Raw genomic sequence first — 20855 nt, forward strand, 5'->3', positions numbered from 1 at the left:
CGTAGAGCACTATCTCTTAGTGGAGAGGCTGGTGTAGGTGGTTGGGTGCTCAGATAGTGCTGCAACCTGGATGAAGCCCCTCGTAGCCCCTTTGCCAGTGACTGTGGCTGTGGCAGACTTCCAGGCATGTCCAGTGACCCTGGACTGTGGCGTCCCCCAAGGCCCATTCCTTTCTCCTTTCTTATTTTATATTTATATGAGGCCACTTTTTGATTTGTTAGATAATGTTTGTGTATCATACACCAATTATGCCAACAATTCACAAATCCTGCTTAAATTGTGACTATTGGTCTACAAGAAACATATTGGGAGAGCATGGACAGTACACATGGCTGAAGGCCATGGCTAGTGGCCCATAAACAAATATAGTTGTGGACACTGGCCAACCCCAAAGCCCATAGTTAGTGGCCTGGTAGTGTTTTAAAATATAAAGTGGGCACATCCAAAGGCTGCACTCACTGGCCAGGTACAAAGGCACTGGCTAGTGGGGCCACTTAGTGTGTCAAAAAGAAACATATTGGGAGAACATGTACCATGGACATGACTGAAGGCTGCGGCTAGTGGCCCGTATAAAACTATGGTATAACAAAAGCCTTGAAATGTGGTGCGTTCCTGTTGCAAAGCCCATGAGAAGATACATATTATAAGAGAAGGGATTAACAATGACATACAGAATGTCATTATGGGGGACATATCATTATGGGTGGACTTCAACGGGAGCATGCTGAGTTAAGCTGGTCATGACTCCCACATCCGCTGAACTTTTTTGCGGTAAATCTGCTCAATTTAGCTGCACTTTAAATAACATTGTTTTCATATATATTATGGTCTGGACATTGCCAAAAAGTCATTTGCTTTGTGACGTGAACAATCTTCATGTCCTGTGTCCTGCCTAAAGAAAATAATTGTAATATAATGTTGCAATGATTGTGCGTGAAATGTTTCCTTGTGGCCAAGTCTATGAGGATGCTAACATTTCAAGGATCCTACTTTTGGGACCATAAGAAGTTGGGGAATTAAACTATTCATGAAAGAAGTCATGTACACTGAATATCACATATGTTGTAGTTCTACAAATTAACTTTTGACCATCTTCACATTTTAAAGACCTCTATCCAAGGGCATACAAACTCACACTTGAATTATCGAGATCACACTTGATTCTAAGGTCCACTTGAATGTTGCTGATTTCATTGATGTGTGCCATACATGTTTGTGGTGCATTAATTTCAAGACAAAGTCCACCAGAGAAGGTGCAGTTGCATACTTAATCAGCGAAAGGGAATCCACTAGGGCAAACATTGCCATTACTGGTCCTCCAGTGTAAGCTAAGGCAGGCCTGAGCTAAGGGAGGGCCGAGTACCCTTCCCGGAGTGCGTGTTTACTTTTATGACCCATTCATACTATGACATGCCAATATAGATGCTGCCCTCTTCCAGGAGCATAGATCTTTCTTTCCTGGCAAGGTTTGCATTGGTGATGATGGCATTCACTCTAGCGTTCATTGTTTGCGTGACTACAGCCTTCTCTGATGCGTCATCCTCCCTATATTGTAATTTGTGGGTTGGATGTGGAGAGGTGAAATTACAAACTAGTATCTTGATGCCATTGGTCAGCACAGAGGGTTTTTAATAGTCACATGGACCTTGTCAAATGCAAAGATAAGAGTAAGGGCCAGTGTCTAAGTTGAAAGGCTGCTGGTTGAGGTTTTCCAATCTACCCTTGGGATGTCACTGGCTAACTATCTTTCCCAGCAGGTGTGCGATCAGCAGTATGGAAAATAACGTGTGGTGCTTGAAATTCGGTCTTGGTAGAATTGAGACATGTATATTAACTCCTGCTAGAGCAATGTAAATCCACAACAAAGATTATGTTGAAAAGCAGGCATCACAAACCAGGAAGATAGTGTGGTATAAGCATGCAGCGATGCAGCATTCCTTTTAAATCTCAGCGATGTGTGCATCTTCCCTTTCATAGACACACCTAACGTCCATATGTGAATTTCTTTAATGTAACTTAGTTGTGTGCAATACTTCATAGTAACTGGCTTAATAACCCATGGCCCTCATTGAAAAGGCCCTGTATTCAAGTCTTGAAATGGCAGTGCTTTCTAGCTCTGTGGGCTACCAAAGGTTTCCGAAATTAAATTCTTCTGAGAAAACCAGAACGTTCCCTGTATGTGCCATTCACCCTGCGGTTCACAGCCACCATGGTCCTCAACTTTCTTTGGATCTTCTTGCTGGCAACGGCAACCACTGCCATTGCAAAGTCACAATATTACAGTTCCCTCCTCACACTGTCCGACCCTCAAGGAGGGCAGCAAGTCACATTTCCATATTTCAACCACTGCTCGTTGCATTTGGTGCTATAATCAGTTCCATTTATTTCGCCCATAAATGGAGAAATGACATCATTTTGCCGAGGGAAAGTCAGAGCTGAGGCAGGAGTGACCATATCTGGTGGCCTCCCGCAAAATGCCCAAACTTTTGTATTAGTTATATGAATCGTTCTCCTTTGCTCCATACTCCACATAAGTATCAGCTTCTTCAATCGTATCATTATCGATCTGAAAATAAGCATGATATATAAAATGGTAGACCTCAAATCTGAAATGTATTTGGGACCAATGCCCTCCATACTCCACAGAATTGAAACACAATAATCTTTTAGTGTGCTATCATAGTTGGTGTCAAGCATGTATGTGTAAATACAGATATAGCATTACTTGCTTGGTAAGAGTTTTTCTTCAGCACGATAAGTCACATCAATATTACACAACAATATTACTCAATACTTTAAACATATCCTGTATGCCTCTTTCATCCCACCTTTGGTATTTTATTGTTTTGAACTCATATACACTAAAGTTCAAGGCACGCTAGAAAACTATTTACAATCCTCTTTGTCCAAACATGAATTTGATTCAAGCGCTTCCATCAGCATGCCATTTCACTTCTCCTGACCTATAGAATAGCTTGTGAGTTAGGTGCTGGCCCCTGGCATGGGTCCACCCTAGGCGTTGCAAGTTTGAATCCTGGGTGAAAGGACTCAGCCATTCATCATTTCGAGGTCAATACTTTTGAGTAACTGTAACAATCTCAGGCAGCTTTTATAATAGCAAAAGTAAGAGTGGGGAATCAGGCTTTACATTAAATTAAATCCTGATATTGCTGTTGTCATTAATATTTTCACGGTTGTTGTCCGATTTATTTTACATTAAAAGATAGAACTGTGTGTTTGTTCCTTCATTGTATGTATTGCTAAGCAACCATCTGTTTATTCATCTGTATGGGAGTTAGGTTCTGACAAGTTAATCGCTTAATTATCCTGCCATAGTAAAGTGTATGCAAAGTTATTCATATATCAGCCATGCTTTTTAATTGCAGGCCTTTCAATAGATTATGAGGAGAAAAAGCTCTATTGGATCAGTTCCGGAAATGGAACCATCAACAGATGTAGCCTGGATGGTGGCAGTTTTGAAGTGATCGAGTCAATGAAAGAAGAACTGACGAAAGCTACAGCTTTAACCGTTATGGGTAAGTGGTCTTGTTTTACCTACAAAATGTTTCCTTTTGTTTGGAAATAGATACATTTTGAAGAGGAAAAACCATACTGTGTTTCATTATAAGTGTACATTGGTATGTTAATCCCGTTTACCCACTCTTGTATAAAATGAAAATAATGCCCCCAAAAACACAACTAATGTGTACATTGTGAGTTTAAATATATTTATATACATATACATTCACTGAACAAACTTTAGTTAAAGTTTAATTAAGTTGAACAGATTTATCACAACAAAACCCTTGAAATTCAGCAAATGTGCAAAGTCACAACCAGCTTAACTCTGTGTGCTCCCGTTGATGGCCCCACAATGCTCTTTCATCAATAAAGCCCTCCCTTCTCTTATGTGCCGAGTTAAGCCAGTCATGACTTATCACATCCTCTGAATTACAAGGGTTTTTTTTCGCAATAAACGGTGTCAACTTAACTAAACATTAACGTTTTTTTCATGGACTTTCACAGGATTTGTTATACCATTTTTTTTTCTGACACTGCTGGTGGCCTTCGTCGTGTCCACTTGATATGTTCCACCAAATATGTTTCTTTTACACCCACTCATTGGCAACAGCGTTTTGGCTGTGCCCAATCTATAATTTAAAACACTACCGGCCCAATAGCCATGACCTTCGGCCATAGCCAGTGCACATGTTCCCCCTCTCCAATGGACCCACTAACTAGGGCCTTCAGCCATGCCCACTCTATATTTCATAACACTAGCAAGTCACTAGTCATGGCCTTCGGCCATGGTAAGTGACCATAGCGTTTGGTTGTATCCACTGTATATGTTCACCATTGTGTTTCTTTTACACCCACTAGGTGGCCATGTCCTACGTCCATGGCCACTCTCCATGTCTTTGGGGCCACCTAGCCAGGATCTTTGTCCCTGGCTAGGGAGCATGGCATTGGCTGTGCTTACTGAAAAATGATGAAGACTGTTGGGGCAACTGGCCATGAAGTAGCCATAGCCTTAGACTATGTCCACTTTACACCCCCCACCTGACTGTCACTGTCCAAATAGGGTTTTGTTATACCGTAGTTTTTTTGTGTGCCACTGGCCATGACCTCCAGCCATGACCACTGTATATGTTTCCCCAGTATGTTTCTTTGAAACCCACTAAGTAGCCACGGCCTTGGTCATGAACTCTTCCCATGTCTTTTGAGCAAACTAGTCAGGCCCTGGCTAGTGAGCACTGCCTTCAGCTGTGCCCACTCTATATGCATGCCCAATATGTTTCATTTCAACCAACTAGGAGGCCGCAGCCTTTGGCAATGGCCACTTTCCATGTCTTTTGAGCCGTGGCTAAAAAGCACATCCTTCACCCGTGCACGGACTATATTTTAAATCACTATCGGGCCACTAGCCATGGCATTTGGCCCTGCCCACTCTTTCTTTTTACAACACTACCAAGCCACTAGCTACTAGCTGTGTCCACTGTATGTGTCCCCTCAATATATTTATGTACACCCACTAAGTGGCCACAGCCTTTGGCCATGGCCTATTTCCATATATTTCAGGCCAACTAGCTATAGCTTTTGGCCACTATATGCTTGTAAAGAGTAGTGGGCCACTAGCCTTGGCCTTTGGCCATGGCAACTGGCCACAGCCTTCCGTTGTTTCCACTTTCCAGCCCCACCCCACTTTAGCTGTCCAAATAACCTGATTTCTAAATTCTCTCTTTTCTTTTTACTTTTTTCCCATAACCGCAGTTATAATACGATAATACTACAGTTGGTACTACAGATACTCCCTGGTATCTGTGGCAACCGGTACCTGCAGTTATCTGGAAAACAGCAAAATAAAATGGTTCTTCTCCTCCTGACACGCCCCACTCCTCTAATCTCTTGATTCCCTCCATCATCCTTTAACATCCCCCCAACCCTTGTAGTTCCATGTGACACACTGTCAGTTCTGATCATTTTCTTTTGTAGCTGTGTGTTTCTGCCAAATAACCATGGTACAAGAAAACGTTTGTGCTTCTAAATCTGTCCTCAGCGCTGCTCCAGCTCCCTAATTTCACATGTTGTCCTATTACCCACACCCACCACCGCTAACCTAATGTCATTACATCGTTTTCGTCCTCCAAATGGCATTTTGCTGCCTTTTTGGTTTTGGGTAGCCAAGGGTATAGCAGCAGTAATCTCTCATATCGAACGGAAAAAAAATAGCAGATTTTTAATTTCTGATAAGCCTCTCTGCTGCGACAGCACCATGAGAAATATCACTATAATTTTGGAAGAAGTGGGCACACCCTTGGTAAAACCAGATTACACCTGGAAATCAAGTCAACGCTTTGTTGTTTCGTACCTGGTCCAATTCAGACCAGCGATTTGGTCTGGGTACCCAAGGAAAAATGTGACTTTATCCTCTGTGGGAAAATGAATGGGGACTAGGCCGAAACTGTGTTTTCTTTTTCTTAATAACTTTTTTTCTTTTTTAACGCATCCTTCCCAAAATGTCCAGTCTGCGTTTGGGGGGAGGGGGCTTATGTACAATTTGTCTGCAAAATGTCTGTCACATCTGTCGTAGGAGTGAAAGGTTATTAGCAATACATTTTTCGGGTTGTCTATTTTACTCAATACTCATCTATATCATCCTTTCTCACTTCTTGAAATTTTACAATCTATGGGCCTCATTACGAGTTTGGGGGTAACCATGGCTGCCTCCAAACCAGGATCCATTACCGGGTTCCTGCAATGAGGTATAACCGGGTCATTCTGACATAGGAGGACCCAGTAATTCCTCCTTGCAGGAACCATTCTCCATTCCCATTTGACCCCCATTTGACCCCCCATAGGGCTCAATGAAAATGGGGAGGGAGGTAATAATGGACAGATTTCAACTAGCCCGTTATTACCTCCCTCGTCCCCTCGCGGGACCCGGAAAGGATGCCCGGTAAAACCAGGCATCTGATCCGGGTCCCGCAAAGGGAAGCTTGTAATCGGTGCTCCCATAATGAAGGGAGTCGGTCCTGTACTGGCCCCATTCATTACGGGAGCGCTAGGGTCGTAATCAGGCCCTATATCTATTAAAGGTATTTGAACTTTCTGATAGTTCATTTAGATTCAACTAATCTTACATCAATACCAAAAGTTGTATTTTGTAATAGATTTTCATTAGCATCAGGGTACATTCCCAATCACTATACATGGGGTGGGCACTCCATCCTTGTGCTGTTCGATGGGCTGTGCTAAAATAGACTGGTCACCTTTGAAAATAAGCTGTCCTGCACTTCTTATAAATGATGCAGCTCTAATAACTGTATCTTACTTCGAAAATCGGTAGGTTTAATTAATGTATTCATTATAGGCCTCTTTATTTTCACTAGAAATGTTTATGTACATTTTGTTTTTGTGTTTAGAAACATGTTGTTGACTTAACGTTATTGTTCAGACACTGCCAAAGTTAATGAATGTTAACTATTAAATAGCATCGTCTTGCTCTCTTACGTGTTCTCTTGCTATTCTTGTATTATGTGGTCTGTGATATCTACGTAATTCTATTTTGGTTACTTCTCCTCTGTGCAAGAAATTAAAGGAATGTTGCCATATATATCCTTGGAGAGGGTTTTATCAAATTGCTCACTAGGCATTAGTGAAGTATAGCTTGTTTATGGTTAGCAATGGAGCTACTTCATTTGGACTCCTTGGTCTATATGCACTCATATACTCTTGAGGAATAGAGGTTAATTCACATATCAGTTTTAATATCTGGAGCAATAGATACATTGCCATATTGAGAAGGTGCACTGATACCTATCCAGACTGATGAAGATTGTTTTGGGGGACTTCATGGAAATACCTTTGTATTGTCACAATATATTTGTATTTGTGTATGTGATGTACATATAAAGTGTGAAGTTAACTGGAAAGCCTGTAAATTGGTAACACACCCGTAGATTGAGGTGCGAGCATTGTATAAGCACTACCAAATGTACACTAACCTGTGTGATCACACATCCATTACATCCTGGCCAATTCCAACCATGTGAATTGAGGCACATTTGCAAACGAGGTCTGGCCGCACAATTGAAGATGCTCATCAGGTTGGACAGCGAGTTGCTGAATGGTTGGACATTCCAGTTAGTAAAAAGCCACAATGATGAAATGCTCCATGTTGTGAGGTGTCCAGTGGGGTCAATGATGTGAATCAATGTAGGGCACTGTTATCAGGGCAATGCTGACTCCACAACATGCCATTGTGGCTAGTGATGCCATCCTTGTCCATGGTCATGTCTGTCCTTTATAACCAGGCGAGTTATAGTCAGAGGTGTCTTTCAAGGCCCACCGTGTGCACTGGGATTATCCCTCACATTTTATGGTGCTGCTGGGGCCAGATCATCTATTGTTTTCACCAGTGCTAAACTGAACAAGCACCAGTTTATCTTCTTAACTAATATGGAATCTCTACTTTCAAACGTTTGCACTTTTCACGAATGTGAGTGAGTCTGACAGTAGTTTTTACTATGTTTACTAAGATAAAACAATTGTTTTTATTTCATTTAGATGAATTCCATTCAGCAAAAATAGTACAAAACTAACATAGTATGATTGATTTTTGCCCCAGGGAAAACATTCAATATAATATGGAACAGTGCAAAACCTGGTTACACCATTCTGTCTTGTATAAGCAGAACAATTATTGCTTAATTGGCTCCATTTCTGTTTGCACGTGGGCAAAATGGTCATAATCTGGCACCAGATCGATTTTGCGCGTCAAACCATTTTACAGCCATTATGTGCTGCAAAGTTGAACCAGAGAATTTTTATAGTGTTTTCTGTGGCCAGATATCAGTAGCGTTATACATCTGAATGTAACATGAAACAAAAAAATCAGATATTGTGCAAGAATAGCCATAACAAGTGTACTTCAATCCATATTTCTGTTAATACATTTAATTATTTAAAAGAAAATGTAAGCACAATGTTGTTATGAGAATCATTATTTGGCACTATTACTGTATAGTGCGCATGTGGTCCGGTGTTAAAGCGATTGTGCATGCTCAAAATGTCACTTCTGCATGTGCAAACCTTGCTTGAACTTGTGCACTGCACAATAATCCCTCCCATAATTATTTGATGAGTTAACATGCTTGCATGTATGCAACACACTGCTACTTGTTCATCGAAAGCCTGGTTTAATGTATACAAGAGTGTTTGATTCCATATGAATGCCACAGCCCTACTGTATAACCCTATACTTATTATGGCAATAATCACATGTTTGGTGGGCTTCACCGGCCGCTAACAGCCCGGGCCCAAGTTATAGGACCAAGCAAAGATAGGGTTTTAGCACCGGGCCTCAGTGCCGTTGCCATTAGCACTTTGAGGCATACCCTCAAGGTGCTAATACCAAAACATTAAAAAAAAAACTGCTGCTTTGTTGGCTGCAGCCTTGGACTGGTTGTCGTGGAAATGGAAGGCAGAGTTCCATTTGCAGCCCCTCATCAGTTTCCAAAGCTGGAGGTGGAATCCGAGCGGTGCAGCCCCGGTGGAGGCTGCATTAGGGTAATGAAGGGTGTGGTGGGGCTGAAGGACTGGAGCTGTGGTTGGAGGCAGGATAGGAAGGAGGACAGGCGGCACCATGTGGAGCATGGGTGCTCCAAACAATCCTCTGTAACTGGGTGTTGAGTCAGTATTTTCTAATTCTAATTCTACCTTTTCTAATTTTTTCCAAAACATATGATAGTCGACTAATGCTGTTTCTGTATCAGAAGAAAAGAAAACAATACAATTAAGATTCTTGCTACTTTATTCATGCTACTTTATTTGTGTTTTTTTTATTTATTTCTGCAGTCTGTTAGACGTGCTTATAAAACGTGCTACCATTGAATATATTGTAGGATGGAGTTGACACTACTTTGTTATTTTCATACAATATTTTCCAATTACTCAATTTTTTCTAAGAATATACTTGTTTGTATTAATAGATTTATTCTAGGCATTTATTGAATTTTGTCAGAAGGGGGATCAATCAAGAAAACAATGTCCATTATGTAATTCAACTACTCTTTACAGGAGAAATTCATAGCTCTTTAATGTTTCAAATGTGACTTTCATTGACTTTTGTAAGCTTCAAACCTCTGTTTCAATCAATGCTTACAGAATAAGATCATATATTTTCCTTTAGGGAGCAATTGGTATTCTTTAAAGAGAGAAATCGTTAAGACACTTGCTCATCTTTCAAATCTGTTGTGCTTCATGAATTGGTATCTTATTTAAGGAATACTTTCTGGTAAATATAATGTTACAGAGTCAGAGATGAACCCACTGGGAGATGCAACACTACGAGCTAAATGGCATGTAATATGTTTTAAAGTAGCTTCCTGTTCAAATATGTGTAAACGGCTAAAGCATTATTTTTATTGGAGATAAAATATATGGCACTCTTAAATGCCTAGCAGTATGTGATGGAGATATAGTTGCCGTAATGTATGTAATTCTTTGTTCATTGTTACTACAGTAAGCGTTTAACACATATCTCTTACATTCTGCAGTGTATGTAAATCGACAATCCCATTGTTATAAAACCTGCATAGATTCATCATAACTTTGTCATTAATTAACAGCGTTATTTTACACACAAACAATGGGCCTCATTACACGGACGGCGGTGGACCAAGGTGCTATTAGCACCTTGGTCCATGTCGGTAAAATACCGGCACCGCCTTGGAGGAAAGGGGAATTACCGCCCTATTCCAAGGTTGGTGGGGCGGTAATTCCCCCTTCCCCCATTGCCCTTCCCCATTCCCATTTTTGCCCCATAGGGCATAATGGGAATGGAGAAGGTGCTAATTACGGCACCGCAAATTGCGGTACCGTAATTAGCTACCTGGTCCCTTTGCGGGTTGGTTTTTAACGCCTGCAAAAAGCAGGCGTTAAAGTCTCCAACCCGCAAAGGGACCTCTTAGTTAGGCGGTAAGGGTTAACGGTCACCGGTACCATTAACGGTGACCGTTAACCCTTACCGCCGTCCGTGTAATGAGGCCCAATGACCCTGATTTACAGGGCGTTTTGCAATGGGATTTTCCCATTGAAAATAAAACGCTGTTGTAAATCTGGAATGTCAAATTGTATACTTAATTAATTGTTTGCAGGAATGCAAAAACACATGCTATGTAAAGGTTGCTGACATTATTATTTTTGTCTCTGAGAAAAGATACAATATAATTAAGTTTCCTTTATAATTGTATTTATGTATGTATTTATTTATAGCATATATGTAACGCCTAAAACCAGGGGTATTACAGCATTCGTACACAAGACGGTAGGGATCAAATAGTCAACAAACAGGGTCGAGAGAGTCATATATGTCAGACAAGTTGTAGTAAGGGTTTGGTGGTAGGGAGCGGCAACGAGTGCCATCATGACATACATAACTCAGTCGATTAACCAAACAGCCACGTCTTCACAAGTCTCTGAAAGGCATGGTAGCAGTGCTCATTTCTGATATAGGGTGGTAGAGATTTCAGAGAGTAGGAGCTGTAACTTCAAAGCTCACACCTCCTGCTCTGGCATGTTTTAAGCGAGGCATAACCAAAAGGTGTGGTTGGATGAACACAGAAGTTTTGTGCCTGGTGTCTCTTGGCGATGCTGTTATTCAGATAAAGGGGGTCTTCTTTATAGAAATAGCGGTGGGCAAAGGAAAGGGTTTTAAAGCCAATACAGGCTTTAAAAGGCAGCCAGTGAGCTTATTTGCGTTCCTCTGTAATATGATCATTTCAATGGAGTCCCAGTGCAGCTTGCAGTGCTCTTTTTTGTAGAAGTTGAAGTTTTGCGAGGTTGGTAGCTGAAGTGCCCTTGAGGAGGACAGTACAGTAATCCAGTATCAGAGCTATGGCAAGCGTGAGGCAGTTATTGAGAGAAAGAAATTGTCTACTACGTGCGACGAGTTTGGAGGTTTAAGCCGTTGAGGAGGCAAGGGTGTTGATGTGCTTGGACATTGATAGCTCTGCGTCGAGGTAAACCCCTGGGGTTTTAAACTGCTTGAGGACTGGAATAATGGAGCCATCAATGGAGAAGGAGGAGTGCGCTGAGCCAAGTATTTTGAGGTGGTGGGGGGAGCCTATGCTGAGAAGCTCTGTCATTGTTGAGGCCGAAGTTATGAGTAGCCATCCAATTCTGAATGGAGCCTCAAACATTGTTAATTGTTATAGAAACTTCATAGTGGTTGCCAGAGAGAGGGATACGGATTTACCTGTCATCAGCAAAATTAGTATAGATGATGCCAATCGAGTCCAGCATGTCAAACAGAAGTTTGGTGTAGGTGTTATATAAAGTGGGCGAGAGGCAGGACCCTTGGGGGACACCGTAAGTGGCAGGAGCGGGATCAGCTGCAGCATTATTAATGAAGATTTCCAATGTCTGATCACAAAGGAAATATTAGACCCAGCCGACAATATCTTTGGAGAAATGCAAGTGGGAGCTGAAGGGTAGGCAGATTTGATTTGATGTGAATTATTTATACAGCACACACAACAAACTTAAACGTTTCCTGGCGCAGTTGGAACCATAAGCTGAGAGGCAGAAATTCAGCCTTATAAATATTCATGCCACTGAAATTCACAGAGAACCATATAATAACTATACCTACTTGAACAGGGGAGTCTTTAGACCCGCTCCAAAGATCGATAAGGAGTTTGCCCTTCTTAAATTCAATGGAAAACTATTCCATAATCTTGGTCCAGCAACTGAAAAGCTACGATCTCCTCTTGAAACACAGTTGGTCCTAGGAATAGTGAGTAAGCGTTGATCTTCTGACCTTAGAGCCCGGGTCGGGCAATATCGCTTCAGTTTATTTATTAAATAGATTGGTGCCAACCCATTAATAATTTGTACACAAAACACCCTATTTTAAATTTCCACTGCTAACCAGTGCAGTGACCGATGAAGACCTGAGATTGGGGTATTCTTGGCAACACAAAAACGAGTCTTACTACTGCATTTTGAGCTTTTGTAAGAGGTGAATCTGTTTGGCTGGAGCTCTAGCCAGATGTCCATTGCAGTAATCTAATGTAGAATTGACTACAGCTCGTACAACCAGAGCATGATTGGCGTAGGAGACGAATGTTATGGAAGACTGACTGTACTTTGGCTGAGACCTGACCGTTGCAGCCTAAATCACTCTGCCAAATGCAGCCAAGATTTGTTACCTTGGTAGCATTTTTAAGACTGGTCCCCAAGAACTGGGGGGCGCAGGGTGGGCAACTTTTTCCTCAAGCAGATGTTTGGGACCAAATAATATCACTTTGTTTTTTTGCAACCAGTTTTTTTCTCCATCCAGGTCCCTATTTCTTCCAGGCACTTGCTCACCAAAGCAATGGCATCTTCCACATCATCGAGCCTAATGTATAACTGAGTATACATCAGCGTAGGAATGGAATCTAAGATGATATGTCTCCAGGATATCAATTTTTGACCCATTCCAGTTGGCTTTTTGGCCATTAATGGGAACAGAATTGGTTCTTGTTGCCATCATCAATTTTCTCTCGCTCTTACTAGATCAAGGCAGAGTGAGTTTCCTTATTTTATTGGACTTCTCTGCAGCATTTGACCCTATTGACCATGCTATTCTGTGTCAATGCCTGGTGGACACCAGAATCGTGGTGTGGCTCTGAACTGGTTTCAGTCTTTTCTGTCTGATAGAACTCAGTCTCTTTCTTCACCCCTTTCTCTACTTACTCTTCTTCTCTTGCCTGTGGAGTCCCCAAGGGTCATTGTTTTCTCATTTACTGTTTAATATCTATTTTCTCCCTTTGGCCAAATTAATCCATGCACACAGCTGCAGGTTTTATTCCTATGCCAATGATGTGCAATTGATTTTGCGTATCGATCAGAATCAAGTGCTTGCAGCAGTTCATCTCAGAACCTGCCTGTCCGACATAGGAGGTTAGATGCAAAAAAACAGCTTAAGCTGAACGCCGACAAGACAGCAGTCATGGTCTGAGATGTTGACTCATTAGAGTGTCTCCCTGATCGGCTATTTTCTGGTCACCCTCCTATGGCCCGATCCCGGCCCTAGTTTCCATTGTAAAAAATGTAGGCACATAAAAGCCTGTGTCACTTTCAGCTGCATCCCAGGCCAGATGGAGTGCTGCTCAGTTCAATCTTAAAATACTTAATAAAATAATTTCTTTTGTTCCCGTTGACCTGGTGGTCTCTACCTATTTTATGGGGTGTTTGGAGCACTGTAATGCACTCTGCTCGCACACCAAAAAATGCGATTTATTAATTTGTCATGGGGCTTCGTAGATATGCCTGGACATCTGTTCTGCTTCAAAAGTTGCAGTGGTTCCTGGCTAATAGCCAAATTAAGTTTAAAGCTCTCTGCACGGTCCATCAGGCCTTTCATGGCTGTGTAGCGACTTATGTTTGGCATAAAATTAAGAGATACTTGCAGAATCTTCCCTTCACAAATCAATATCTGCTTCATGTACCCCGTTTCCGCAAATCCACTGTTGGTGGCAGAGCCTTTTCGGTTGCTGCTCCTTCTTTTTGGAACTCTTTCCCTTTGTCCCTTAAGAGCACTGAGGATCATTCATGCTTCAGAAAAGCTCTGAAAACGTTTTTTTTTAACCACAAAAAGTATTGCTTATTTTTCTCTCTTGTCTTTCTTTCTGCCAGTTTTCAGGTCCATCTTCAATGAGGGGTCTTCTTAGCGCCAGGACACATTTGGGTAACAGTTACGTTTTTTTAAGATAACATTTTAATTACGCTCACTTTATTCTTTGTTGTCACATTTCAATATTAGTAATCCTTTGTGTTATCCCCAAAATGAGTGACTTAAAAAAGAAACCATTATTTGGGTATTAACGAAGCTCTCCTCTACCCCATGACAGGCAGGCCTCCATATCCTCTGCAATTGACAGGAACAAGCATTCTTGGCTGCTGCAGAATTGAGTGCATGTTATTTGAATGTGTGTCTATGCATGTAGGTGTGTGTATATATATGTATATAATGTAATATGCATGATGTGGCATGGGTGTGTGTGTGAGTGTATGGTTAAAGGGTGCACACTTAAATGTATGGGTGGTTACCTGGGGTTGCCAAAATGAGAAAGTGTGCATATTTCAATGTACAAGTGGCTGGGTGTGCATTTGTGTACATGTATGTGCATGGTAAATGGTGTGTGTGCTTGTGTTCGGGAACTCAACAAAACCTACATTTCGGGGGGACTAACCCTTCAAATGTTGCGAGGGGCATTAACTTCACAGGCAGTGGGGAGGGGCAAACCTATCTGTATGGGGGCATTTAACTCCTTTACACATTCTACTTAGACTATTCTTGTGCAGCTTCAATGTTACAAGCAGTTAACACTTTCATTTAATTCTGAAAGCACCCACTTATGGCTGCTGTGTGAATGAGCAGTCACCTGTCCCCTCTCTACCCTTCCAATGAATCCACTGGCATGCAAGTACTAAACCCACATCACGATTTCAACTGCCTAAAAACTAACAGTGAAATGCTTTACATCACAATTGCTGGGCCTTTGTTAATGTACCATGCGCCATTCAACATCTGCGTCCTGTTCCGTCCAGCAATGGCTTAGTCGGTCAGCAAGGTCAAGTCAACATAGCCAACCATGTAGGGGGTGGGTGAGAAGCCTGAAGCCCAGTCAGTACAATGGTGTTATGCCACTGCTCGTGTTTAATGCCATGATTACCTATTGGTAATCTTCATTGCTCCTAGCCCCAATCTTCCACGTCCTATTATTAAATATGAGGCAATGTGCCTCATACGTCAGAGCTGGGACAAGGAAGAAGGAGGTGTGGGTAATTCTGGGCCGATGCACTGATTTTGGGGCTTGGGCAGAGGGTTGAATGGAGAGGGGATCTGTGGGGGTGTTAGGGATTGTGTGATATATTTTTTAAGTAATCCGTCTCCAGGCTAGGCTGGCATGATATGTGATTATTTAGGTACGATTTCTAAATTAATACGTGGTTCTCTACCAATATTAATACATTTGTGACATAACATTTTTCATAACATTTATACTATACCCAAAACAGCAACTCAGACTAACACAGTGCAAAACATACAACATAACAAATACATTCATTTACAACACTGTCTTCACACATTGTAAACACATAAATAGTGCCATAATGAATTAAAAGACACGTTGATAGGAGCAATGTGTCTATATTTAGAGTAAACCCAACATATTTCTTTCACGTATGTGGCAAAAAAAGCTTATTTGGGGGAAATTCTTCAGGGGGTTAATAGTAGGAAATATGTGTCACATGGGTCACTGCTTCATGTTAAAAGACGAGTTGGGAAAGTTCACTTCTCTTCCTGAGTAACTCTGCAGAAGAAATGAAGGGAAAAGTGAACACAATGTTTAGTTGTGATTGGGCTGCTAATAATTCTTCACCAATTGTGCTATCAAATAATTACTCAGTAGCGCAGCTCTCATACTTACCCGAGTTACTGCTCTGTCTGCTTACATCTAGGGTAAGAGCCCTTTTGCAGCAGTGACGCCGCACAGCGATACTCCTGACTGCTCATCACCCACAATTGCTACAAGTACTGCCATTTACTGCCTTCACTGTCGCAAGGGCCTACAACACCCCGCTGGCCTGGATGTGCATATTGGCACCATCTGAATGGACCCACCCAGAGACCGGCATTGAATACAATGCGGTCAATGGCAGTCGCGCCGGCAGCATTGGAATAGCACCGTGCCTGCAGGGCCCAGCCTTCCGAATCACAGCCTCTGATTGGCTGTAGAGCAGCCTCTCAGTATCCTGCTTCAACCGACAGGCGGAACCCGTAGGCAGGAAGTCCACAACCGAAGGGCCAACAAAAGGGCCTGTCTGTGCATGTCTGCAGCCTTCCTCGCAGTTCACCAGGAATCTATGCCCGAAACTAACATTGCTACAACTGCTGTGAACCCTGCCTGATGGTTCAGACTGGATGCTTCACCGCCGACCCATCAACACTCCCCTGACTACCTGCACATCCAGAGTAAGACTTACATTCAATATAGGCTTTGACTATACGCTTAGCCATACCCGTACAAGATAATGCCCCCCGCGCCTATTGTCGCATTAATATACAAGTGCTTACCTACTTACCTGCTTACGCTGTCCACTTGATTATTATACATATAATTGCTTTCTATGCCTGTACTTACAACTGCCTTTCACTGTACACGGAGACCGATTGAGGTATGACTTCTGATCCACAATATATCGGTCTCTGTGCCTCCAACTCTACTAACAAATGACTGCCTTTGCGCTATTGCATTACTGATCATTGTCTGTATCTGCATCACCCGAGTGCCTGTAAAACCACTCAATTACTACTTGTGATTTGTTCTGCACAATTGCCCTATTTATGCTCCTTGCTAGTGCTTTGCATGATAATTTTGTTTCAATCATTGCTTTACACTGCTCCATCCAGATGAACGTTTAGACCAATTGCCAACTACTGGCTTCTTTCTGTGCACTACATCTGTCTTCACAATTAAGAATACCACTGCTAACTTAAATGCTGCACATCCTTTGATGTATTTTATCCTTTGTTATGGATGTGTCATTGTCAACTTGCCTACCCGCCTTAGGCATTTTCAGTAGCCCATGCCACCTTTCTACTGTGGCGCCGCTTATAAACCTTCTGCAAACTGTACCCCGTCCAACCAAACCCCTTGGCATACTTGCAGACTCAGTCACTATGTATGGGCAGTGCAGTCCACCTGTTATTGCTCACCCTGCACTGTGTCTCCTCCTCAAGCTACTAGCATTGTCTGGAGTATACCTCATATATCTCAACTGCTAACTAGCAGCCCTACCACATACTTGCTCGTGCTCTCATCCTTTGCTCCCCTGCGCTCCTCAACTTACGCCTAACATGCCTCCTACCTCACATGCACATAGACTTATCAGCACCCCGCGCATCATCCGGCAGCAACACCCTACCTCAGCGACAGCCACAGCTGCTCACTACACTAACCCCTACCTCAACTCCCCTGCCCTCTGGCTTGAACACTTTGCCACCAAACCCTCTCCCAACCAACCGTGCACTGTGCTCCTGAGGGATCTCAGACTCGGATCTAGACTCCCACATGTTTCCCACCGCCCTACAAACACCTTCCAGCATACCAACCTATCTCATCTGGAGGCAACAGCTCACGCCACCCCCCACCCACATCCATAGTGGAGACAAATCCTGATGAGAGCAACTTTCCTCACGTCCCCAAAACATCTCTTAAGGCTGCATTGATCAATGCCAGATCATTTACGGCACATGCCCTTGATATGGCTGATCTCATCAAAACTCAAGACCTTGACCTCATTGCCATTACTGAAACCTGGATCCATGATGCCTTAGGACCGCTACTGTCTTTAGCTATTCCCATAGGCCATACTACCATTAAAAGTGACCGCAATACCAGTAAAACTAAAGGAGGTGGCTTTGCCATCATACATAAAAATTCCATAAATCTCCACCTATCCCCTGCTCATCAAATCAGCTCAGCTGAACTACTCACAGGGAAGTTAGCCCTCACCCCTAATCAGACTATTACACTCCACCTTATTTATAGACCCTGTGGGCCTATATCCACGTTTGCTGAAGACCTTTCCTACATCCTTGCTGATAACATCAAGACCAAACCTCAAATCATCGTAATAGGCGATTTCAATTTAGGCTTCCAGGACCCTAATGATGCCTCAGCCCAGTATATTACCAACTTGCTACTTAATCTAGGCTTCACACAACAGATCAACATGCCTACACATTCCAAGGGCAGGATCCTCGTTTGGATAGCCGATTTAAATTGTGACATTAATGTTGAATCTTACCAACCAAGTGCGTGGATAGACCACCATCTAATCACTTTCAGTATCCCGGCTAGAATCCTCCATACCATTCCTGACATCGCACCTGCAACAAGAAACAAGCGTAACATAACCTCTGCTAAACTACTCCCACTAATCCTCCCAGTTCTCAATGAACACTCCTCCTCATGCTCTGATCCAACGGTCCTGGTAGACACGTTCAACCAGACTATGTTGAAAGCCCTTGACCTTAATGCACTCATTAAATCTAGAAAACCTAAACCAAGGGCCCACCTGAAATCATGGTTCACACCGCAGTTGAGAATCCTATGTAAAGAAAAATGGAACCTCGAAGCACGTTCGAAAAACAATCCAATGGAAATAAAGCAAGCATTGCATTAGCCATTCTGAACTACAAAGAGGCTCTACTTCAGGCCAAACGAGATACGTATGACAAGCGCATCGAACTAGCTAAATCAAATACTAAAGAATTATTCCGAATATTAAAGGAACTTGACTCCCCTGTCACTCCTCCTGACATCTGTACCAAAGACAGTACATGGTGTGCCAATATTCAAAAGGCACTCCTTGGTAGAATAGCCACTCTCCAAACTAAAATCAATGAAAATAAAACAGTCTACAGATCGGCCTGCAACCTAAAACCCCTAAGGTCAGAAATAACACCAACTTCGACTCCCTGAAACCTTTCAGCTTCTTGCCCCTTTCCATCATCGAAGTTGAACATATTATCAACAATCTCAAACCCTCTATCTGTCAGGGTGACTTATGTCCTGCTCCCATTATTAAGGAGGCTTCGCACAATCTAGCGCCTTTCATTACAATGCTCATAAACTCCTCATTTAGCTCTGGGATTGTCCCTGACAACCTGAAGGATGTCTGGGTCATCCCACTCCTTAAAAAAACCTACACTGGATGCTAATATATGTACCAATTACAGGCCCATCACCACAGTCCCATTCCTGCTAAAAATTATTGATCATGCTTCTTACTTGCAGATCCAAGATTATCTGGAAACTAACAATCTCTTGGGGCGGAGGCAATCAGGATTCCGTCCACAGCACGGTACTGAAACTGCCCTTATAGATCTCAAAACACAGCTTGAAGACCTAAAAGATAAGGGTAAACTGGCCCTTCTACTCCTATTAGACTTATCTGCGACTTTCGACTTAGTAAAATCACCAAATCCTTTGCCGTCACCTTAAACTAGCCGCCCATTTCTCTGATAAAGCAACTGCTTGGATCACATAATTCTTGGACAACAGTTCCATGAGGGTTTTTACTCCTTCTGCAACTGCTGAACCCTCGCCAGTCACATGTGGGGCACCACAAGTATCATGCGTTTCCCCTACACTGTACAACTTGTTTACAAAGCCACTTTTTGACATCCTGGATTTTCTGGGTGTCACCTATACTAATTATGCGGATGACACCCTATCCCTATTACAGGCAATCACAAAACTGATACTCTTGCCGTCAACTCTATCTACCAAGTCATCCAGGCCTGGATGGCGCAACATGAACTTTGTCTGAGTGATGAGAAGACTGAGCTTCTCATCCTAGGCTCTCATCAAAGACTCAGTAAGCTAGACCCGTCGTTCAAATCCTTCATCATTGATGGTAACACCATCAAGGTTGCTAAGGATACAAAAATGCTTGGCATCTATATCGACTCTACCCTCTCTCTGACCAGACAAACCAAAGCAGTATAATCTGCGGCAGCTTATACATGCAAGCTCATTACAGCACGTCGTCTATTCATATCACCAGCCAATTGCACCACTCTAGCTAGGACCCTGGTTATGTCCAAAATTGACTATTGTAATGCCCTCTATCTCAGCACTAACCAATGCAATATCAATAAGTTACAAGTCATCCAAAATAATTCTATCAGAGCGGCACTAAACATCCCCAGGAACCATCACATCTCTGACACTAGACGGAGTATCTAATGGCTCTCAGTATCTCAAAGAGTCTCACTTAAAGCACTAGCTCTAACACATAAATGCCTTGCAAACCAAGCACCTAGTTATCTGGCCAGCAGGTTTACTATCCACACTACCAAAAGGCCACTCAGAAGTGCCCAAACTAATTGTGTTTCCATACCGCGCTTTAATCTTCAGAGATCTGGTGGGAGCAGTTTCCCAGTCTTGGCAGCGAAACTGTGGAGCGCGCTACCTAATCCTCTCAGAGCGGAACCCTCCTTCTTGGCCTTCAAGTGCAAAGCCAAAGCCTGGCTGTCTGCCCAAGACTTGGCCTGATTTAATTGTCCATTCTTCCCCATGCTATTACACTGGTGTAAATATGTAGTAGTTGTCATTTGATTGTTTATTTGTATATAATTTGTATATAATCCTAAATTTCCTCTTGTTTACTGTACTACTCTCCTTATTACATTGCTATATATGATGTTGGTAACCTAAGTGATGCGCCCAGATGTCCTTGGGCCTTGTCCGCTATATAAATAATAAAAATACAAAATACAAAATACTGTT

The 20855-nt window shown here is 42.4% G+C and overlaps 1 protein-coding gene across 3 annotated transcripts in view; it reads left to right on the top strand.

The window, feature by feature from the left end:
- The window catches only part of LRP1B (LDL receptor related protein 1B), a 4835697-nt gene that overhangs the window by 2996301 nt on the left and 1818541 nt on the right, over positions 1-20855 (top strand). For all 3 annotated transcript variants that reach the window (XM_069616528.1, XM_069616527.1, XM_069616526.1), the window contains exon 32: positions 3387-3536. In XM_069616528.1, coding sequence (XP_069472629.1) covers positions 3387-3536 — 150 coding nt within the window. The remainder of the gene's footprint in view (positions 1-3386; positions 3537-20855) is intronic.

The sequence above is a fragment of the Ambystoma mexicanum genome, chromosome 9 (assembly GCF_040938575.1).
Source record: "Ambystoma mexicanum isolate Mex_15411 chromosome 9, UKY_AmexF1_1, whole genome shotgun sequence".
NCBI lineage: Eukaryota > Metazoa > Chordata > Amphibia > Caudata > Ambystomatidae > Ambystoma > Ambystoma mexicanum.